A 25,140-nucleotide genomic window follows, 5' to 3' on the forward strand; every position below is an offset into this window, starting at 1 on the left:
TGAGTGATTTCTAAATTACATTCTGCATGGCATTTCCTATTTTTATGATGAATTGCTCTAGTATACACATTCACTATGTGTGGCCATACCTGGTGAGCTAAGGCCAGTTGCTGCTCATAAAACTGAATGGCTCCGGCCACGTCTTTTTTACAGACAAATATGTCTCCCAGGTTCCCCAGAGCTCTGAAGCGAGCCTGTGCATTGTTCAGAGACTGGGCCAGTGACAGCAGGTATTTCTGACACTCCTCTGCCTTAGTGAAGTCTCCTAGGGCCTTGAATGCCAAACCAAGGTTACAGTATGCCTTGGCCTGACTCAGTTTGTCATGAAGGTCCTTGGCCAGAGCTAGGTCCTGCTCATAGTATTTGACAGCATCCTGATAGTTGCCCAGACAGTAGTGGGCATAACCCAGATTGTGACAAACTTTCCCTTCACTCTCCATGTCTTGGAGGTCAGGGGACAGCCGGAGGTACTGCTCGTAGTAGGGCACGGCCTGAGGGAACTCTCCTCGAGAGCAGTGGAAGTTGCCGAGGTTGCCCAGAGCCCGCGCCTCGCTCTGGACGTCTCTGAGCTCACGAGCTATGTTGAGGTGGTTCTGGTAATGCTGCAGAGCGCGGTCATGGGCTCCGAGGGCTTGGTAAGCCACAGCCAGGTTGCCATGGGTGGAAGCCTGCGAGGCCCGGTCATTGACCTCCATGGAGATCTGCAGCTCCTGGCGGTGGTAGCGAACAGCCTGGTCAAAGGCTCCCAGGGCATTGTAGGCGTTACCCATGTTACCATAGGCCCGGCCCTGAGCAGCGTAATCATTCAGCTCCTGAGCAATGGCCAGGTGTGTTTTGTGGAGTTTCAGTGCAGTCTCATAGTCCCCCTTCATCTGGTGAATGATGCCTGTGGATAGAGGAGAGAGAGCGAGAGGATGAAGTTAAAGACCCATTGAGGGGGAAAATGGAGTAAAATTCAAGTGCCTCGTCAGCTCTTCATGTACAAAACAAGTCATTCGGTTGTTAAAATATGCTCTCTGAGCCATCTGTTCTCTGCTTACACAACACACTCTCCCACAAAATTATGGTAATTAAAATGTAGTGCCATCAAACGGAGTTATTATAACACCAAAATAGAACCTTTTTGAGTGTCTAAGCTGTCTTTGATGATTGTGTCTTAGAGGGATTTTACCAAAATCAACAACTTTTCCACAGGGTTGGAAATAGTTATGAGAGAACAAGAAAGAAAGACAGAGGAAGTAAAAGTGGGGGAGACTGTGAAGTGCTGATGGAAAGCTCAGCAAACAACCTCAGAAAAATGAGATAAGTGTGGAGAAACAATAAATAATGGAGAACCCAGTGCATTGAGCGTATTATCTCTGATAAAATACCATCATCTGAAAAATAATAGCTATACCCCACAGCCAGGCAGCCATCTGGCAAACACCTCACACGCACATACATAGACACAACGTCCAAACAAATGTGCACCCACACCCACATACTCATACACACTGACAAATAAACAGCAGAGAGTAAAGACACATCACAGCATATCTACCAAGATCGCAACATCGCTCCTCCTTCCCTCTGAAATTCATTACTAATCTCTAGGTCTCTCTTTTAGTATTGTCACCCAGCTTTCAATGATAATAATTGCACCAATAATATTAAAGCTCAGTGAGAGAGGATGGCTGCAGGCTGGTGGGTGGAGACTGAGTAACTGGCTGCATTTCTTCATCCACCATACAGCCCGGCCATCATTGCTTTGCTGCATCAGCACAGAGACTAATAGGCTACTAGGACTGGGGTGCAGCCAGTGATGGGACACCAGGGATGGAAATGGTTCTGGAGCCAGAGTGGGTGGGAACCAGTGACGGAGAGGGGCTCTGTGGCTTGTGGTGAGTATGTGATGGTGCCGCCGGGATTAGTTACCGCCATGTGTGTTTTCCCATTTATTTCATCCGAAACCTGCCACATCGTGGGCCTGAACACAAGCTACATAAACAGTGGGACTGAAACTAAACAGACGGCTCAAACGACTGCAGATGTAATACAGTGATGTGGATATACATTCGAATGTTGGAGCAATTAAAAGCAGCACATCATGCCAATGAGAATGGAAAAAAAAAAGCTTTGGTGTATCTACACTATTAGCCACTGTGCTGCATATTGGTTTGACACATCACCAGGCAGGATAACATACATACATACTTTTCTAGGTTGATGGACATGGATGAAATTCATATGATCCAAGAGACCCATGAAATGTGCAACACCAATATTTCACTCTACATCAAGTCTAAATGAGGGGATTAGCTTCAAACTAAACCAGCCTGAACTGAGTGTCTGAAAATCAAACGCTGAAAAGAAACCCAACACTTTTTTCTGCAGACCGATTGATGGATTTTTTCTGAGAAAACATCATCAAAGATCCTCTGCCTACTTAATTCAGATCATGACTCAGCATGTAGCTGAGAATTATTGACAAATCAAACCCGATTTGTTGTTTGTTTGCTCGCTTGCGGCCTCAGGTTAAAGTGATACAACATGAACTGACCTTGTATTCATCAGGTCATTGCCCTAAGGAATTGGTATTCTGGGAGCATCACAGAGTAGAGCACAGACAGACGCAGTCACGCCAAATAATGCAGGAAGAATTTAGATTGTGACATGTGCAACTTCCATGTGGTTCTTTGGACTATGTACAGCACAAATAGAGTAAAAGTGTTATTTTCTCAAGCCAAAATAAATGAATGAGGCGAAGACGATGAGGTTTTTGGGTTTTAAGGTTCTACTGGCACAGAAGTTTTCTGGACAAACCTCTTAGCTCTGCCTTTCCTGTGGAGTCTTTCCTCGGGAGTGGAAGCATGTTAAGATTCACAGCAAGACTAGTTGGAGGAGCAATGACAGCTCTCGCCACAAAGTCACTCCCAAGGTTATGCTTTCCCCAACGGAGGCTGATCTTACTGAAGATATAATGCCCACTGATGTATTACTAGCAAACATGTTCCATGCTGCAGGCTAAAAATGGATCTGGTGCTCGGCAGAGGGGCAGGGGAGACAGCCAGGACAGAGGCTGGGATATATGGCTAGGTTTGAGGTTGGGTTTGGAAACTGCAGCCAAAATTGCCATAAGCCTTAGGCTATGCCTGGAGGCACACTTGAGGCAAGAAAATATTTTCTGTGCCCCCACCCATCTGGTAAGAGGATTATGGAACCCTCTGGGAATAGTATCCAGCAGGATAGTAAATAAGACCATACCAAACATGTCGGTAAATACTGCTGGAACACAAAAAGTAGGAGTTAGTGAGGGGGCGGGGGTGCGGGGTCAAGCTGGAGGGCCCATTATGGCATTTTGTTCAAATCAAACTGACCTCAACAAAGTCTCAGTCTTGGGATTCAATTTAACCTCTATCTTAAACAACACTGTAAGTCTGTGGTGCACACTAAATGCACTTTGCCAAAATCTATTAAATAATATGGCTCAATTATTCTATTCTTTTGCACACAGCTTGAGACCAAGACAGTGAAAAACCAGGAGAAAGCACACCCCACATCATTCAGATCCTTTTACACAGGGCCCTATCCATCCAGAGCCCTATCCATCCCCCCATAACAAAAGACATTAAAAGCATGGCAATCATGGCAATGTGTTGTCACTTTTCATTACACAGCTGGCTGTACATAGAGGGATATGCTGCAGTGATGACTTTGAGGGATGGTGTCGTGTTCTGAGTAAATCACTGTGTCATTCTTCCAGGAGCTATGGAGCTCCAGAGCGCTGCTGCCTACAGTCAGCTAAGAGGATTTTACCAACAATGGCGCTGCTGCCACTGGGCTGGAGTGATACTAGAAATAGAGTAGAGATGACCAGCGTGAGCCCGAGATAATGAGTTGGGTGTGTTCCTCATTTATATTTTAGAATGAGGTCAACATTATAATTTGCATTCACGTTTGAGAAGTTAAAAACCAGAGCAGGATGCTGGAATTGTGGGGATTGTGGACATTTTGATGCTAATTCGAGTCTCTACTGAAGGAGATTGATGTGTGTAAAATATCAAAATGGAGAGTGTCAATCTCTGAGGGAAATTCCAAAGAGGTTTGACAGTATTTACACAACACCGTATCCTAACAGAGCAGTAGTTCAGTGCCTCTGAATACCTTTCATAATTTCTAGATAATGCTGTTACTGTCACAAGTACTTACAAAACTGCTTGCACCAACCTTTGCTGAAAGGAATGAGTTGTGGGTTATTAATAATGGATACAATGTGTCTGACTGAGAGATCAATACTGTATCACACTATATTATGATGTTTTAGTGAATGGAAGTTGAAAGACTCCATTATTATATGCAAAGTGTCTTTACTGTATGTTGGTACAATATATAATAGTGTCTGTTAAAGATCTGTTGGGGGAAGCAGTGAGCTGAGGCAGACACTAGATCCTCCTGGGGTCTGCAGGAGCAGGGAAGGGGCGGAGCTGGGGGGGTCTGGGTTTAAGGTAACAAATCCTTACTCGCAGACATAGACATCCCCTACAGTCTGACTGACAGAGAGACAGGAAGAAGGGAGATTAAAAAAAAAAAAAAAAAAAAAAAAAAAAAAAAAAAAAAAAGAAAAAGAAGAAAAAGAAGCACAGAGTATGGATAGAGGGACAAATGCTGAGTGGGTGTTCCTCCAGCAGAAACACACACAGGCAAGAGTGCTGCACTTGTCCTCCTGCAGCACCAGCTGAGCAGCTTTCCTCTCTGCTCCAGCTGACCCCCTCGCCCCTCCTCCTTCAGCTCACTAAACCAACTGTTGCTGTACTGTCCACACGCATGACATCTGATCCCTCCTACCACTTCAACCAACAATGTTCAATGTCTCCACTCAACTTTTTCTTTTTCCTTTTTTTTTTCTTTTGCACGGCACAATCGCCTCTCCGTTTAGGAACAGATTACGTTTCATGCTGAATTTGCAGATGTGCAGAAAAAAGGACACAGTTGCTTAACGCAGTAGAATGCTACAGCTCTTTTGTTTCACTTAATAGTCCTGCAGTGAGGAGAATAATAACTGTATACAGTGAGCGAAACGTCAGTGTAAGCACAATGACCAGAGGAGCATGTTTTGCAGGGCCTCTCGTCCAGTTTCTGGCATGGTCCTCTGTCAGGAGATTGAAGGGGGCCGTGCTGGGGGAGGCAGGGAGCTTCTGCTGCTTTTCCAACAAACAGAAATTTGGGGCCAGGCTGCAAAGATCGGCTAGCCAGCAAAAATCTCTCTAGTAAGAGGGGCATCCAAATAATCCCACCACCACTTCACCTCTTTTCCAACTATTGTTCCCTGTGCCCGCTCTATCTCTTTTGCAGGCCTGCAAATATTTACTCAAGGTTTATTTACCCAGTCATTAACGGACAGTTAAAGATGTCACCGATCTCAGATAAATGCACGTTTTCTGTATTTGCTAGGCTCTTCCTCTGTCTTCCTCCTTACAGCGTTCCTTCATTCATCCTGTCTGGGCCATTAGGCTCGCTAAATTCCTCCGTAAATTCAGCACTCTCCTGCTCCCTTTCCTGGTCAGACTAATAATATATCTACACTCGCTGCCGCTCCCAAAGGCTTAGGTACAAAACTGAATAATCTCTATGCATCACGGCCCCAGGCAAGTCTGGTCCCTGTCTTTAGTTTGCTCCTGCTCTGGGCAGTCTGAAAACAGTATTGAAAAAGTGCTGTCAATGTTGTTGTTATAGTGATGACAATAATGCGCCAGTGGTTAAATCGTGTCATGATAGTGGTTATTATTCATATCTGCTAATTATCTGATTATCCTGCCTGTTTATATGCCATTCACTTAAAAGGCTATTTGAACATAATTCCTCTCATGATCAGATGCTCTCAGGCTCAGGCTCAGGATTAGGGGTGTTACTGTATTTCAGCATCACTGACAACAAATATAGCCGATTAAAAACACAAATCATTAAGCTTAATCCCCTGACGTGACATTGTTACTGTCAGACATGTAATAAAACGTGGTATACAGATGTCTGGACAAAGCAGATTTTCTCATCTGATTTTCTGGAATGTAGATTCCAGTGCTCATTCCCACATGACCTGTGGATGGAAAAAGCTGTAATTGCGAAAAGGGGCTTATCATAAAAGGTCTGAAACTAATTCAAGGCAGAAGTTATGACATGTATTTATTTTTTTTAAAGACCAGTGATGAGATGTGAATACAGAGCATCGCAGTGCATATTGTCTTGATTCTGCGTTGTTTTGTGAACTCTCTTCTTCCTGTTGTTTTCCTCTTTCTGTTGCTTTATTTCTGTGAACATCAGCAAGAAAGCCTTCCCTAGGGATGCTGGATAAAAAGAAGCGAGGAGGAAAAAGAAAATGCTTAATTAGGACTTCTACCTCCAGCACTTACAACTGATGGAGCCGACAATTCGAGTGACTTCTTTGAGACACATGGTCAAAACGAGGAGGTGTGAATCGAGCAAAACGTGAGCACAAGAAAGACTAAAAGGATAAAACACAAATGCTTCCAAACAAACTTATTTAAAGTCTCTTTGAAGTGAAATGCAAGGGAAAATAATACAATTTAGATTCTGTTTCATGAATAACAGAAATGTGAACTACATGGGAACCTACTGCTTCAGTCCTCTCTCAGATATTAAATATTGCTGACTAGGGGGTAAGTTAGCCAATTAATGAATAATAAATGGGGCTGGAATGCAACATTTTCATATCCTTTATAGGTCAGAGTGTGCTGTGCCAGGGCTGCTGTTACCGCTGGGCATCATGGTTAGATATTAAAGCATGGTGATCTCTATACAACTGTACCTCACAGCCATGTCAGCTGCTGCTCCACCCACACTACACACAACATTAACAACAAGCTGAGAGGGCATAATAAAAGTTTGTTCTTTCCTGTTTCTGCAACTTCTTCTTCCTATCTCTCGCCCAGTGGTTTTTTGCTTTCATCGCTGCTCGTTAATCTGCTGCTCGATCATTCTTCCCCTCTTTGTGTGCAGTGTAAAGGCAGCATTTTTTGATGTCTGAAACAACATCCTGTTAGTTTTAGCCCATATCTTCTTGTGCTAGGCGGCCTTGCGGGTGTTGATGACGGAATAACAACGCGCGCCCCACTGCCGCAAACAAAAACAACAACAACAACAACAACAACAACAATGGGGCAATTACAGACTGATGCTTCACAACCTCCACTTCATTCTCTGTTATCTTCATTATTCAGCTCCTCTTGAATCAGCTATTAAAGGTAATTAAGCGATTCATCAAGTCAGTTTCAATTACTGGGAGCTTGACAGCTGCAGATTACAATCAGTAGGGGTGAGGGGAGTAGATGGAGAGAGTGAGAGAGGGAGGCGTCAAAAAGTGAGAGAAAAGAGGAGAGAAAGAAAACAGACAAGAAGTACCAACAGAGCAGGCGGCGCTGAGATAGGCAGCGAGCCCCGCCTGGGTGTCAGGAGTTACTGCATCCACATGATGGGCCAGATTGTCCAGACCGTCTCCATGGAGCAACAGGCTCCATCGATACCACCCACTCATCGAGTTCCTGCTCTGTCACCAGCTGGAGGTCTTTGACACTGCATCAACTACACGCTATCTTTACTCTGTCATGGACGGGAAAACTGTAACGCTGCAACTGATAATGAATAAAAGCGCTTTTGCCGCCGTGATGGCAAGCATTCTGCAGATAGAAATAAATTTGCTGCCTCACACACAGTGTAGTGACCACTCCACATAAAGCTCTCATGTACTGTATCATCATAAAATGTTCTCACTAATTTATGACAACCAGTTGCCAACTCACTTTTCTAAAAATCAGGTGTGTGTTGGAGCTGAGAGCAACACAGGATGAGCGACCATTAGGCTGGTCAAAGGACGACTTCGATTTATGTTTGGCTGATTAACCCCACTCTCTGCCTGCACACTTTTACACATTAGGTTAAAGAATAATTCATCTGGGAGGAACTATTATGCCTCTTAGTTGTCCATTAGAGTCAGGTTTACTGCCATCTTGATGGCTGTCATAAGTCATCCAGCGTAGGTTATAACCGCTGGACTAAATACAGGAGAATTGGCCATACCATATATCTCATGGGGTCTTGAATATCCAGGGACACCTTTTTCCCCAAGGTTCCTTTTATCGTTACATTAGCAGGCACCACAAGGTTACATTGGTATTAATTTCATTTTAGTAGGGTTTGGCTGTAATAATTACATTTTAAGTTTCAATCAAGAGACCTGGTTGTATATTTAATCTCTCCCATCTCGTTTCTTTTATTTATCTTCACACCACTTCTCATCTCATGATCTGATTAAGTCCAAGTCAGTGTGAAGGTGAGAGCTGAGCAGATTAATGTGGAGACATATCCTGTGAAGAATTATACATTTTTATGGGGGTTTATTTACTCTCTGACTGTGAGCGTTACGTGCTGACATTCCATCACCGTACATACCTTCCTGGGCTCACGAATGACTGCTGGCTCTAACGTGCTCCTTCTTCTTCCCTGGGTCCCATGCTGAATCCCTGCACTCCACTACCTTATGCTTGGATAATGTACTGGGCACTGTTCACTGTAGGACATTATGCAACCCCTAACTACTGTATCTAAAAACAACTTTACATAAAATAGTGATAATACAGTAATATACTGCTGGCCTCTGCTTAAAAGTAACAAAACACTAAGGTCTTACTAACCATAAATATCTATGAAAATAACAATAAGTAAACAGCTCATTTAAATGAAGACAAACAAAAGAATGCAGCCAGCAGCAGCACAGTGGAAACACTTGCAGGAAATGGAAGCTTTTATACCACATCCCCAAAACAATGAGAGGTTAAGCAAGAATACATTTGGAGCATAATCAACCTAAGAACACACATAGAGCACCGTTATTAAATCGAGATATTCAGTCTCATTGTCTCATCTCACCTCCCTTCTTCTGTTTTATTGTAGCATGCTAAATCCATTGTCGCTAAAATAAAACAAATCCCACTTTGAAGCAAACAATGAGTTCACCTACTTCCAGTACGCAAGATTTCTTACTGTCTAACTGCCAGGTGTTTCCTTATCTCTGAGGATGTGCTAAGAAATAGATTTATCATATGTGCTCCTGGACACTAACCTTCATATTGTCCTAAACCACAAGGGTCAAAGAGGAATCTCAAAGGAAAACATACTGTACATCCACTACATACCGTGTATGCTATGAGTGGATTTCCGTCTGAGTTGGAGAGATGACACCCAGATCCGTGTAGGAGGGATTACAGTATTTTAGGTGATCTCACTAATTAAATGTGCAGAGAACACAAATATTTAAAATCAACCATGTGTCCTTCTGAGATTCACTCCAGTGATCAATACTCACACTTAAACAGAGACAGTATTGACTGATAGCATTCAACTAGCACACCGAGGCCACATTCAGACCAACAATAGAGGCCTCCAGCCAGACAGGGGCGTGTGTGCGTGTTTGCCACTACGCAAAGCGACACATCCATAGATCTAATGAATACGAGTGCACATTCCTGGTAGATTACTGAGTATTATGGACAGCATAATCCTACAGTTTATCTCTTTATTTTTGAGATAGATGATAAAATCATAAACCGCTGTGCAGTGTCTTGGTGTCTGAGAAACTCATGGACGAATTACTCAAACTCGACTTCTTCGATTTCCCCTGACTGGCAACTGAAGCAACACACCCACTCTAACACACTCTGTGTGTTTTCTGTTTTTGTTCTGAAACACACTCTCCTCATAATCCAACAATATTACATTATTTCCTACCATAGTAAAACATATTCTGGATTAAAATCTACAAACAACTAATAGTTATCATTTCCTCAAATTTGAGATAATGATAGTTATATATTATTATACAGCATACAGTATGCTAAATTTTACTATAGAGACCAGATAATCTATCAGGAACATATGGAACCTGTTGATGTCCAAGTTATTATCACTTAAAACAGCGAACCTGTCTTTTCTATTTTGCATACATACCCAGATTGGAGGAGGCCCTTCCCTCTGCGGCCCTGTCCTTCAAACCCTCAGCTATAGACAGCTGCTGTTCATGGTACTGCTTGGCCCTCTCCAAGTCCTGCATGCAGCGGGCAGCATGACCCAGTCCTGCGTAGGCTCTCATCTCGATGGACTTTTCCTCCAACTCTTGGGCAAGCTCCAGAACGTGAGTGTGGTAGGACATGGCCTTGTCAAAGTTACGGTGGTAGTGGTAGGCACTGCCCAGGTTACTATAGGCCCGAGCTTCTTCTCGTTTATTTTCCAGGGCCTTGGCAATTCCTAGGTGCTGCTCATGGCACTGGACAGCATTGTCAAAGTCTCCCATGGCGATGTAGACGGCCCCCATGTTTCCCAGCTCGCGAGCCTCAGACAGCTGATCCTTGGACTGCTTGGCCAGCAGGACGCACTGCTTGTGGCTGGCTAGGGCGTTTGGATAGTCCCCTATGGCTGTATATACATGGCCCAAGCTGCTCAGTGCCATTGAAGCAGCCTATGAATAGAGAGACAGAGAGAAAAATAGACAGCAAGTAAGAAAACAGCAAGGTATTAAAAAGAAAAAAAAAAAAAACTCAAATTCTCCCATTAATTATACCCACATTCCATCAACAGTGAGTAATTCTGTTGCCTTTGCATCAGAGATTTCCCACCCACACTTAAACGTCCCTTTAGCCAGAAGTACTGTACAGAAAATGGAAAAAAAAAAAAATTGGAAAAAAAAAAAAATCTGAATTCCCAAATCTCTTAGGAGGCTTACAGCTCAGAGACCAAACAACAAACAAAACCTGATTTGATTCTGTCTTTGCTAAGTAAGGAGGGGGGTAAAGTCTGATGCAGATCAACGCAGCAGCAGGCTTGCTTTAAAGCCATCAGTTTGCCCACTGCAATCACGCTTCGTGGCGTGCCACCACCAACGGAACAAAGACACCGCTAATCAGGAGGGGGAGGAGAGGGGTTTTTAGCTTCACACCGGAGCTGTGGGGGGCCAACAGGCAGGCAGACTGACTAACTGACTGACTGCAGGTAAGACCCCTCAAGCTTAAAACATAGAGAACAATATTCTGTGTATTCTCATCTGCTCTACCTTCCATATTCTCAAGCTGTCTCCACCTGTGAAAATAGAACTACAGAGCGCAACGTCTCAAACTGCAAAAGGAGAGGTTTCGCACTGAAATGGAGAGGTTTCACAAAATGCAGTCATGACCTCCTATGTGACACATTCACTGCAGGCTTATTAACTGTTTATACAGAGGGTAAACAGCTGGGAATTGGGGTCAGCTGTCTTTGTGTGAACAGATGTTCAATTAATCATGCAGGGCCAGCTAATAAAGCATCTCCTTCCTGAGGTCGCCACTCTGCCAAATCCTCCAGCAGAAGGGCGGGGGGGGGGGGGGGGGGGGGGGGGGGGGTTGGATGCAGGCCAGAAGAGAGGACAGACACCCTGACAGTGAAGGCCACAGTGCTGCCCATCTCGTGTAGCTTGGGGCCTCAGCAGCAGGGATGACCTGGGTCATCTTGGGGGTCAAGTCAAAAGTCAGCTACAGCAAAGAGACGAACGGCTCGATATGGTTTCCGCTGCAAGGTGTTCATGAAAGTAGTTTTCATAGCCATATGTTGCAAAACAAAAAAGTGTCCACTGACACTTGCATTCGGTTTTAGAGCTGCACCGTCTGGAAATTTACATAGATATCATTCCACAAATACATCAAGATGTAATTTGAAGAAATGCGCCCACAGAGAGCAGATATTTTTACTTTGCTCTAGCGCCACATAATGAAAGTATCGAGCCCTCTGAATAAATGAAAAGCAAAGCACGTTGTTGAGAACAAAAAAAAATCAATACAACAGAACGCTCCCACAGACGCTTTTAAAGACAAACACTTTTCTTTGAATCTCTCATACATTCTTTTTCTAAATGCACACATACACCTCACCAACCTATCTTTCCTTCATTTCACATAGCTGCTGATGCCTGGAACCAATTACCTGCTGACATAAGGACTTCCAGCAATTTGCTCAAGTTTAAAGACTCGACAAGGCATTATACGGGCCCAGGGAGGCAATTACCCTCCGTCACAACTGTTGCTGTTTCATGTTCCCAGATAGCCTATCTAGGGCTGCTCAATTACATGTGCCTTTTGAAGCTTTGCTCCATCTCCCCGACTCAAACTTCCACTTTTCTGAGCAGAAAACAGAGAGGATTCCTCATCCCTGTCTGTCTTGAACGGAGTGCAGTGGGAGACATGGGGAGAGAAAGCGAAAAGGGGGAGCGCAATCTTTCTCCAGCTGAGATGAGTTGCTCTTGTGATCAGTGTCCCTCTAAAGTGAGACTGCAACGCTGCATTTTCTCCACAGATGGAAGCCAAGATAGGTAGATAATGAGGAGCCAGCCTTGCCAGTTATAGAGGATGCACTGTGTTTGGCTCAGGGACAGACACTGGGACCATATCTCTCTCACTTCTGACTGCAGCCCTCTCTCACCGCTGCTCATTTTGACTCCCCAGCAGTATCGCAAAATAACATTCTGTCTGGGAGAGAAATAATTGCCCGAAATACATAATTTCTGCCAAATTGACTTCATTCTAATTTGATTCCATTTCTTTTCTGCACTTATCTTTCCTCACTCGCTGTTCTTACTCTCTCTCCCCCACTTCGCTCATTCCGTCTACAGAGTCAGATCTGATTGTGTTTACAGAGTCCAGCCCTTCTCCGGATGTGTGCTGATTTGATTAATCCTAACGCCGTCCTTTATAAACTGTTGATAAACTGCTGGCTCTAATCAGCAAACACATTTTACACCAAGGGTCTCCTAATGAAAGGTAAACTAGTTCTGCCTAGGAAAGAGGAGAAAAGGATAAGGGAGGCAAGCAGGGGAGGGCTGAGATGACATGTTAATCAGAAATGCTTGGCTCCAACAACATTATTCCATTTCTTTCCTCTGACAAGGACAGTGGTTTAGGGTTTCTTGCCGATTCTCCTCTATCAGCCTCCTCCACTAAGTATGTTTATATTCTGCAGCACATTAGAGAAATGGCTGCTTTCATAGCGCATGCTAGAGGTAATGTATTGTACTTAGCATAATTAGCCCCTTATGTCAGGCAGCAGAGCTGCTCTTGATGGCTGGGCTTGGTGGTATGTGAGTATTGTGACTCTGAGCCCCTGGTGTGTGTTTTATTTCTTTCCCTTGAACAGCAGCGTGCTGCCCACCACTTCACTGCTGCGTTGAGCTATGTGGTTATGTCTCGCCTTGCAGCTGTGTGAATATGCCTTTGAAAATCCTCCTTATTTCACTTTGGACCTATAAGCTCTGATATACTCCAAACAACTGAGGCTATCATCACAAACTGGCAGAGCTTATGGGACAAGTATGGTTGTCATGGAGATGTAAACAGTTGGATTATGGCCAACCAGATCTCATAGAAGAGACTACTGCTATTAATAAACACTGGTGTACAGTGTCTGATTGGACAGAAAAAGGCAAACGAAGATATAGGCAAGTTTACTTACAACTTGCTACTACCAATGATAGTAAGAGTAAGTAAATCTTAGGAAGATTTAATTTTCATGTTATACATAAGCAAACTCATTCTCTGCCCATCCTAGGAAAACTGAAGTGAGATTGTTCAAGAAAAATCAACACATCCAGTATATTCAATGACATTATTGGAGTTGAGAGAGAAAGAGAGCAATACTAGACAGGTGAGCATGAGAGAGAGAGAAAAAGGCTGGAATGTGTAAGGTGTTAAAGAGCCCACAGTTTGCCCTCTGTCCAAACTGCATGTCCTGCAGGGCGGCCACTACTTCAGTAAAGTGCTGTTAATGGGATTGTATGGAAGAGGAGAGGAGTCACTCCCTCTTGACAAGAGGGGATGAACAACAGGTTTGATTCTATTATAACAGAGGTGGGAATAACCCTGTCTTCCACTGTACTAATACAGATGTTAGGCTTTTAGCCTGGAAAACACATTGCTTGGATGCAATGCAGACACATGCACTGACTGCATCGACTAGAATAAAGAAATGTATAATGTCACATTTATATATGTAATACCTTAATTACGATGGTTAAAAACCCAAATATTCCATAAATTCACTTTAACATATTATAATTGAGACAAGAGAGGAAATTATAATCAACTGTTTCAGCACTAAGAAACACCTACACAGATAAAATACAATTTGTGTGTCCACAGAGTGTTTATTGAGTGTACACTGCTATGTGATGCCTGGGTTGAACATCAGAGAAACAAACAAGCCACTGTGATATCAATCACTTCAAAAAGATGACTCATGTGACTGAAAACACTCCAGCCCTCCATACAAACACTACACACACACACACACACACACACACACACCGATGTATTCCATTGCACACACAAAAAACAGCTGTCTAATTAAAAGGCGGTGCAGAGGGAAGGTGAAGAGGACCATGCACCAGTGTTTCCCTTAACGAGCTGGGCTCAGGCAGCAACAGGAGCTGGCTGGCAGGGAACAGAACCGCACACTGGAGGGAGCTGGGCGTGGGGTGCGGGGGGAGCGGGAGGAGGGAGGGGGGCAGATAAAAGGCTACGGGAGAGACTGTGTTTGAAGGATGAGAGAAGAGAACGCTGGAGACATCCCCAGGGCGAGAATGTCTTTAGATCTGGATTCACCTGCAGAGATGCATTTTGACAAAAAAGGAAACATCTCAACTGCAATAAACTCAGAGACGCAGCGGACCAGCGAGAGATGCTCTCAAAGAAGCCTGAATGATGCTTTCTAAAGGCGCATGTTCTTGTCCATGTGTGCATGTGCAAAAAAACATGTATGTGGGGGAGCGTAGAGGAGGCATGCTGGTGATGTCAGTGTGTGGAGGCTGGGGGCGGGGATGAATATGATAAAATATTCAGCTGGTTTTATGAGTGTATACTCCATCCTCTTTTCTGGCTCGGTGTTTGCACACAGATATGGATCCTATGGGAGCCACCATTAGATCGGCCAAATGACTGCCTCTCCGCCATATCAAAACCTTCTGTTTTTTGAGCAGGCAAATGCTGTGCTCTGCCAAGCGAGTGCAGGTACAGCTGTGCCTGATTGCTCTCTTTCATACACGCACACTCACGAGCATACATGAACACACTCCTGCACAAACACACACACACACACACACACACACACACAGAAGGATTCAGTAGTCCACTGTGGCTGATAAGCGCGGCACAGGCCAAGTTAGATTTAACTTTGGTTCGTCTGGAGCCAAATTACAGGCCCCCTTCTTTTTACCTTTCCAAGTTTTGAAATAATATTCATGAAACTTGTAACTCTGTTGTTTCCAGAATCACAAATCAATGCAAAACAGACTGTGTCCTCAACCTTACCTTATTTTGGAAAGGCCACTTATGAAAAAGGCTGTTTTTATTTGTTTCAGAAGAAAACAAACACAGATACCATTGGTTACCTGGCCGTTAACAAATTTCATTAATCAATCATCAGAGCTAATCTGATCTATTAACAGTGATGAGATACCACTGGAGCCACTTGTTTTTCCATGACCTGTGCGACCTCCAGCTTGTAGATAAATGACGCCAGAGGGCCTGTAGCTTGATAATTCCTTTAGCCTTCACAGGACACGTTCACACAGGATTGATTGTCACTAAAGGTCAAGCTACGGGTAAGGGCACTCGTGACAGCTCCTACGCTGTCTGTCAGACTGTCTGCTGCTCAGACGGTCACACACTCACACATCTACACATACTGTACACTCAGAAAACAGGCATGCAGACACACAAAACACCCATGCAGCATCACATGAAGTGAACTAATGAGACAGATGAGCCACGGTGCAGGCAAGGCTTTTGCTGGTGAAAAAAAACATTTTCTGTGTCTGAGCTGTGGGTAGTCTGTGCAGTGGTGCCAGGCAAATGGTGGATCATTTGTGGTTACTCCAGAGACCCAGTATATATCCACTCACACATCCTTACACAGAGACACAAAGTAATACACAAATATACCAAATGTATCCCAGACCTTTTTGCATTTGCATGTTTTTGTGCATTTACACTGGGGCATCTGTGCTCCAGCAGTATGTGCTTGTGTGTTTGGGGCTATACTGTGCGAACTGGTGGCAAACAGGCTGCCGAGAGGAAGAAACACAAGAGGCACAGAGTAAAATTGGATCTGACAGTCTCTATTGGTGTTGGTGGAAAATTTGACTGCTCCCTTCAAGTGGTGTGGGGTTTTGATATTTCAAGCTCCCTCTCTCTGTCAGTGCTAGACAAAACCAGGTTTACAGAAGTGGCCTAATGTTAAGTGAGGAAAAGAGAGGGAGGGCGCCACGGTAACTGAGCTGGAGCTTGGCTCCACCTTTCCAGCCCCCACAGCCTCTACCTCAGTCCCAGCGCCTGTCCCTTGTGACAGGATGTCAGCATTGTTCAAATGGAAAAACAGCCCTCCTGCCTTCTGATATAAACACATGAATCTAAAGTCTGGTTGAAGAGGAAATTGAAGAGGTGGCACACAGGGGAAGCAGGGCACTGTGAATGAATCTTAATGTACTCTAAATCAGAGCAAAGCCTTGAAGGGCTGCATGGGGCTGCTGTTTATTTCTGTGCTAAAGTCAAATCTCCATGGGCATAGCTGTGTGATGCCTGCTGGTGCAGGGAATCAATTCTTGAGAGACCTTGTGGTGACAGAAGGGGAAATCACAGTGGTGTTTGAAAGTCATTCCAGGGGAGGTTTGAGGTAAACATCAAGGTTCACCCTTTTTGCAAGGCCTCAAGCTAGGGTCAAAGCAGAGAGGGATGCTGTCTAGAGTAACACTAATAGTGGTTACAGGCAGTTAAAGTCACACTGCTGAATGTGATCAAAAATGACTGCACTGATCCAAAACGAGCTACCTGTTGGAAGCAGAAATCCTTTGCGTCATAGCAAAAAAAAAATACAGAGATCCACAGTTTATGCAGGTGGAATGAGTAACACACAAAGGGCTCGATTTCAACAGTTCGGGCATATCCATACAACTTTTTCTATTTTAAAGGTGGAAAAAATGGTTGCTGCATATGGTTCAAAAGGGTTGCACTTAGTCTCTCAATTAATCAACGGTGTGTTTTGGGCGTAACGCTATAAACCAATCAGAGTGCCGTCTCCCACTCCCTCTAAAACCGCACATTATAATGGCTGTGTTTCACACAGACTTAGATTCTATTTGTGGAGATGATTATATATTGTATCAATGCGCTGCACACAGCTCTACAAAGAAAGACACAAGGAAACAAATGACAGTGTTAGACATCTTTTATGTTTATTATGAAAAGTGTAAATAGATTTTCGCTTTATCATGAAACTGTGAACAGAATTTAGTCTAGGGGATGAATGGGAAACACTAGCACCAAAGAACACTTCTCTGCAGAGCCTCATTTATGTCCAAGAGACATCCCCCCTCTAGGGGCAGTATTGTAATTTTCCACTTGACTTATCCAAACATCTGAAGCGCATTTTCAGCACACTCTGCTTGTGTGTAACAGACAGAGTGTGTGGGCGTGCTGCACCTGTGTATGTAGTCGCGTATTACTCTCTTGATAATGCGCCCTTAAAATGAAATACTGCGCCACTGACTTCAGACAAGGTTTTTGTCGGTCAATCATGCAATTGCTGTCTGCTGCCTCAAGATAGCAATGCACTAACAATGCGCCTGTCCACACCTCATTTTAAGACCAAGTGTATTTGCTATTTAAAAAAGTGGGCGCTATTCGGGAAAGCTACAACTGCCTCGCTCAGAAACTAGCGAATAGACTTGCGTTTCGCTTTGTGCAGCTTTGCGCCAGGCGTAACATGGGACCCTAAGACTCTAATGTTAGATTAAAAGATGCAACATCTGATGATACAACGTCATTTTCAAAGTCTATCCATTAAAAGATAATTAGCTGTTGTTACAGCTTCCTGCTGCGTCTGAGGACACAGTGCCAAATATAGCATAGCTTGCAGGCCCCCACTTGCATCTGAGAGCATTCAGCAGGAAGTCGGGCAGTCAATCCAAGGACGCAGGAGGCGAGGGTTATTCAAGGGCATTTTGGAGGCCCAGGGATGGGAGGCACCATCCCTGTCAGCCCACACAGCTGGACAAATCAGGCCTGACATATAGTACTACATAGTCCAAACCTTTTCAATAGTACATGAAAAATTCCATTTTGTTCGGTGGCGGAGGAGAGGAGGAGGAGAGGAGAGGAGAGGAGAGGAGAGGAGAGGAGAGATAAGAGAACACAGGTTAAGGTCTGAGGACCCAGATCAATATGAGCTAGCCAGAGCTGTTGCCTGGAGCAGCCTGACACAATGAAAGAAATGAAGAGTGACAACCAAATGTCCAGACTCTCAGCACCTCACAGTTCTCTTTGAGAGGGGAGACAGAGCTTTTGTGCTGCTCCCCTCTGATCTATCTGTCGCCACGAGTAACTCATGCCTAATGGGTTTAGACTGCATCAGATTTCTGTGAAATAGAAGGATGCATGGCTGCTTTCAATTGCTTTGGTTTTAAGTGTTTTTCTTTTGTCATATGAAAAGGTGAGATTCACAAAATTACTGTGAATCTCAAGTAGACCAATGTTGAAAGAAGTAAAGAGAGAGAATTGGTATAAAAACAAATTCTAGGTCTTGAACAGTCATTTACCTTTGTCACCTTCTCAGTTCTTTGTTTTCATGTCTAAGAAATACATAAAATGTCTAGACCTGTGAGCAGGAAGTGAGTGTATATTTCTGGAGCAGTGAAAAGTACTGCACATCTTTATATTATCTGTTCCCACACATCTCATCGCAGCAGCATCAGGTCAACACTGGTGAAACAGAGGTGAAAGAGAGGCTGCCTTCATAGCTCCTGGTTAACATGATAAACTGGTGACTGCCAGAGGCCAGAAGGTTCAAGTCTCTCTGTGTTTTTGCTTCAATTATGAATTAGAAACAGTTGTTCTCTAGTGAGGCGCTGGAGAAGAGACACTCGTCAACACCTGTACTGACGGAAACTAAATTTGCACAACACCCAGTTTCCTTCAAGATACCTACAGCTCCACTAATCAGTGAGTTTTTCTATGGATCAACTGACCATGTGTGTTGTTTGTAGTAATTAACACATAGAGAGTTATCGCCTAAATCTTTAAGGTGATTAAAATAAAGAAAAAAGGCTTTTTAGGCTCTTTTAGGTCATTTGTTTTTGCTTTCTGGCACACAGATTCTGCTTCCATCGATCCTGTTTCCAGCAGCAGCAGGCAGCCATCGTCAACAAAGAAGGCTCTGATAGACCCGCTGTGTGCTATCTGCCCAGGATGTTTCAGGAACTGATGGTGACCATGGCAGATCTAAAAGGAGGGTGAATTTTGGACTTATATTTGTCAGGTAGCGAGAGGCAAAACTCCAAATGAATGCTATCATTGCTCTCAGATCTCAGATGGATGTGTCAACAACTGTTTGCTAGCACGTTCAACGTAAAATAAAATGAGGAAACAAACTGTGATAGCCTTTGTCTGGGAACAATATACGTTTACGAACATATGTTCTGCATGTTGACTGAATTTAAAGGTGGTCCTGTTGACAAATCAAGGTAGACTATATGAAATGTAACCTGTACCCCACCAAGTGCAGCTGAATATTTTCTTCCATTAAATGCGAAAGGAAAAAGTCGACATCTATAAGAATAATAAATAGAAAAACCTCCATCAGAACAACCTCCCATCTCTTACCTGTAAGTCAAATAGCCAGCTCAATCATGCCTTATACTGACTCATACTCTGAAGTGGTGGGCAAATAAATCCACAATGACATGCAGCTGAGAGGGCGAAAGCACCTCGTTCTACCTCCAGCACAGCACACAAACCATTTAAATCCCTTCCTCCCTCTGTGCTTTTATTCCCCAAATGTAATTACAAGCCTGGTGAGGGTGGCTACTGTGGCCTGGGCAGCCTGCAGAACACAGCATCAACACCAACACTTGGTGGGATGAAAAGAAGGGGCTGTCCCTCTAAAGCACCTCCGCACCTCACTGCTCCATAGACTGTGGCTCCTCCAAGCTACACCACACTAACCCCATGCTTTCAGCACCACTGGGCCTTTCGCTTTAGCCCCAGGCGGACAGAACTGGTGCGCCTGATAAAGACTAAAAGGAGGATCTTACTGCTGGGCTGTATTATCACATCCATAAACACATTATGCACATATGCACACACACACGCTCAAAAACACATGTGTGCACACGCTACCTCCCACTGTGACAGAGATTTAAGACCATGAGGATGGTAAGCTCCCTTAGTGCAGCATGATGGAAACCAAATCCCAGGAACATTCCTTTCCATGTCCCATCCAAGACACATGTGCCTCCTGGGGCGACTGCGTCCCTGTTTTGAACGTGTGTGTGTGTGTGTGTGTTGTGTGTGTGTGTGTGTGTGTGTGTGTGTGTGTGTGTCTGTGCGCATGAAGGCAGAAGGATCAAAACCAGAATTGCCTAATTAGTTTCCTTAAGTCCAAAAATTTCCCAGGACAGTACAGCAGAGCTACACTGATACCTTTCATTTTCAGGTAATATGGACCTCCGTCAACCAGGTAGACAGAGAGATAAAGATGATGGCAGATGAGAAATCAGAGGCGTGCCAAGTTGCAGCGTCGGTTGCCGTGCGGATGAGACAGGAAGGGACGATCGGGAAATAAATGCTGCTTTTAAGGCATGTTTTCCAGGAGATGCTGGGCCACCTGCCAGTGGCGCCTCCAGCTGTGAGCACCCGCCACAGGACTCTGATTGACAGGGAGGGTAAATAGTTGCTAGCAGGGGCCCTGATTGTATCTTTCGCCTCTGGCAGAATAGAAGCCAGAGTGGAAGGGTGATTGGCTTTTGTTACAGCCCTTCAGCCACAAATTAAGTGGGCATCTCAGCCGAGCCAACCGAAATGCACATTTGCTTAGAGCTGCTTTCTGTTCCTAGAACACATCCTGTGCCCACAAAAACACACATCTGTCTCCGCTCCTTTAAACGAAAGCTTTCTGAGGAAGAAGCAGCAATACATCCTAATGGACAATGATACATGAAGGGAAAAGGGCTGCTCAGGGAAGAAGGAGGCAGAGCTAGACAGCTAGCACAGAGGGGAATATGTTTACCAAACACTCTGCAGGGACTGTGTTGGAATTTGAAGGCCTGATTTTTCTGGAATGCCTGTTGTGTTGAGGTCACGCAATGTAAGAAGTGGGATTTGCCAGCGTAGGAGGAACACTTGGCTCTGCTAAACTCTCCCCACTGAGGACAAGCTGAAGCTAAAAGAAGGTGTTCCAGGTGGGGGGTGGGGGTGGGGGGCTTTGTAAGCTGAGCAAGAGCCGAAGGATGTCAGCTGACTCAGAGCAGACACATAAGCACCATCCGAATTCTCCTTCCACCAGTCAAGAAGAAGCACGATAGGAAAAAAAAAAAAACCCTGTGCGGCTTCAAACAAAGTGGATTTCTGTCTGTGTTAGATTGGCCTCTTCACACTGGTGTGATGAAGCAATCACAGGCCACTTTTACGCTGCCATTAAGTGACAGGATGCAGGCTTCACAGCCATAACATATGCCGAACTGCTGCCTAACAAAGGCGAGCGGGCTAGTGTAGAGGACCTAAGAAAAAGAGAGCAAGGAAAGGGGCGGAAATGAGAAAGGAGGGGTGGGAAGGAGGAGGGGGTTTAGTAATACAGCTGAGCCAACACCAACAACTATTACATGACTCATCCCACATCTGCAGCAACGAACGGCTCAGGCCTAAACTGAGGTGGACTGTAACCAGAGTCCGCTGAGCAGCACAGCCAATGGACACGCCGCTATGGACACTGGGGAAAAAGACTAGAGTTTACATAAAACTTCCCATACGCTGCATTACTCTTATACCTGTCCACTAAGCCTCTGACAACGTTCTCTTTAAATTTAGTTTCTGTTCATAATAAATCTTGTAAATTCTGCACACTACACAAAGACAAGCGGCTTTAATGACACACTGACCCAGACATAAAATCCTGTTTGTGCAGTCTCCTCTGCTCAGTGTCTGTCTGAAAGTACATCAGTGTTTATATACGGTTTGCAATAAAAGAGTGTAGTGCACACTGGAGACAAGCCCATACAAAACTCATCATCTCAGCGAACGTGAGATTCCGACATAGCCCGGATAACAAGCATAAAGTGATTTTTCTCTTGTGCATCTCCTCAGAGCTGCAGGCGTACATGTGCAAACACACAAACTGCACACACATACAAAGACAACACTGAAAAGGTCCCTTTTGTCTGCTCAACACTGATGAAAAGCTACCCACTGCGAACTTCAATCACATTCGAAAATGAGTTGGAGACGTGCTGTAACCCCGACAGTGTCATTAAGCCTGTCAGTCAGTCCCCTGGAGTGTGGGGAGGGGGAAACCGCCATTGGCCTTCTTCAGTGTGCAGTGCAGCCCTGAACTAGACCCGATGGTACCCTAGCCCCTCCTGTGCTAGATCTATGTCTGACACTGGCATAATGAAGCTATATGATTATGGATTCTGCTTTGTATGTCCATAAACCCCCAAATGTCAAACATACAGACAAAGGAATCATGCATATTCTAATGGTGTTCAGGGTAGATGATAACAAACATTATCATGTGAGAAATGATAGCTGAAATCCCTTCATATATGTTCCCACGCATTAAAAGCCATGCATGGAACGCAAAGTTACACACATACACACACACATACACATACAGAGAGAGAGAGAGAGAAAGAGAGAGAAAGACACACATACACACAATACATAGAGCAAGATAAGCCTCTGCATGCTGTCAGAGGCTGGTGTGTGATTGGCCTCTGTGGAGCTACTGCTTCTCTCATCATTAACTCTTCAGAGGATCACACTACTCTAATCACGCTAAGCCTCTCTGAATGGTGATGAAGTCAAAAACGTGCCCATGCACATATTCACAAATGCCCAACTCATTACACACACAGACACACAGACACACACACACGCACGCATGCACGCACACACAAACACACACACGCACGCACGCACACACATACACACACACACACACACACACACACACACACACACACTCACACACACTCACTCACACACTTCTTCATCAACACAAGCAAATAACGTAATACACACAAGCAGCTGGGTGCAATCTGCAGAAGCAAATCTGATACAAAACACTGTGTGAACCAATTATGGCCATTTTGCAGCAACATTACAGAACTAAGAATCACTTCTATAGTCAAGGGTGCAATTTCCACTGAGTATGCAAAGGACATTTCCCCCTCACACTTTTCAAAATTCTATTTCTGCTGCCCCAATTTCAGATGTTCAGTTTAATTTACTCAATAAAATCTCTCAAACATCATCTCATCTTACTTACAGCTGCCAAAATCCACTTGATCACAATGTTTATACTCCTATCTGAGTCACCTTCGGTTATTAAAATGCACTCATACCAATGAGCTTTCTGAGCAGCAGTGAGGGGTGTGCACATTTTTTAAACTTGGGTTTTCTTTCCTGCATTCTCCTAAAAATATGCAAGATTTGAACAGCGATCAAAGAGGAAACGGGGAAGCGCACTACTTTTTGTAGTAAAGATGAAAATGCATTATTTATATAATACATTAAGTTTCGATCAAGAAAACGAAACATTACACACTATTTTTATTTACTATGAAACCTACACCCCTGTCCATAGTCAGTGAGCAGCACTTATCTCCCTTCAGTTTCGCTGTATGTGTGCGATTTTGTGTGTTTCGATTTGTGTGTGTGGCACCACAAAAGAACCACGTCCCACCATCCTGAGATGACTGATGACCACACCTTGCCACAAGCAAAAACCAATAGCTGCAATTAAACCTGCTGACAGCACCAGCAATAGCTGCTAACTTTTCAAAATTGAGTCTGGCTACAATAAAACACCAGAGCAGTCTTTACCTCTGAGCCCTCTACTGAATATTTTACAACCTGGTTTCTACTTTGTCCCTTTCTCTATCTAAGACAACACATTCAGGAGTGATTTTTTTTTTTTTTTTGAGGTTGATGTGTAGCCAGCTAAAGCCTGTCTCGACTGTTATTTAGAGACCATACTGTGTGTGCTGCAAGGTCAAGTATAAACAGAACCCGTAGGCCTCCGTCCCCTCCTAAGATGGAGTACTTTCATTTCACTCACTTGGGGCCTCGTATTTTCTCTCCATTTTATTGCTTTCTCTGAGCGCTTTCCACAAAGACACATTCCACCTCCTCGTACAGACACAGGGCTCCTGTCCAAGAAAGAGTGGGGAAGGTCTGGATACTGTGCCACAGGGACAAGAATGCTGACAGTGCTGTAACTCGGGACAAAAGCTAAAGATGAGAGTAGAGGGAGATGGAGTGAGAAAGAGAACGAGAGCAAGTCTCAGTGTATAGGAGTTGTTAGGAGGCTCGAGCCCAGCCAAACTGAGGAGCTATAATCCCCGTCTTTGGCGTGATGTCAGGGAGTCTTGCAGAAGACCATTTCCTCACTCTGCAAAAATGCTGTCTGCTACATCCCAGTGTGTGCCGCAGCTATATATAATGCAAACATCAAACGCTTGTAGCTGCGCTGACCTCTCGCTCCCTGGGAGACCCCTTGTTCCGTAGTAATACAGAAACCATTCCCCAAATACACACACACACACACACACACGCTGGTCTGAGACTCCACCACACCATCTGAATTTCACCTTATCTCTAAGGACAAGCTCATCTCTATTTTACAGATGGGCGAGTAGTGAGGACTAATCTGGTTCCTATCTTTGACATCACTCTTTAAAGATCTGAGAAAGGGAAAGCACAGATGGAGGAGGGGCTTTTTTTTTCCACAATGCATCCTCTTTCAGGGGAAAGGAGGAAGTGGAGGAGGAACAAAATATACTGCAGCATGAGTTTTTAATGTAAATATTGGTTACAGAATCAAGATACAAAGCTAAGCAATTGCACATACCTATATACAGGATCAAAGGAAGGACAAACACATTGCTGATTTGTCTGTTTGATCATTTATTGCTTACTTTTGAGTAATTATTATTCAGAGTGTGGACAATATTAGAAGCTGCTGGCAGGAGCTCCGTATTTCTTTAATGTATCATGGGAGAAAGCTAACATAAGGGTCACTAGTTCA

At 44.2% G+C, this 25,140-nt stretch overlaps 1 protein-coding gene across 1 annotated transcript in view; it reads right to left on the minus strand.

Annotated features, from left to right (window-relative positions):
- ttc28 (tetratricopeptide repeat domain 28) overlaps positions 1-25,140 on the minus strand; it is a 166,687-nt gene that overhangs the window by 25,680 nt on the left and 115,867 nt on the right. Inside the window, exons 6-7 of the mRNA XM_022754123.1 lie at positions 9,997-10,504; positions 90-886 (exon numbers count right to left, since the gene is read on the minus strand). Of these exons, the coding sequence (XP_022609844.1) occupies positions 90-886; positions 9,997-10,504 (1,305 nt within the window). The remainder of the gene's footprint in view (positions 1-89; positions 887-9,996; positions 10,505-25,140) is intronic.

This window comes from Seriola dumerili, unplaced genomic scaffold (assembly GCF_002260705.1).
Source record: "Seriola dumerili isolate Sdu_G_001 unplaced genomic scaffold, Sdu_1.0 BDQW01000017.1, whole genome shotgun sequence".
NCBI lineage: Eukaryota > Metazoa > Chordata > Actinopteri > Carangiformes > Carangidae > Seriola > Seriola dumerili.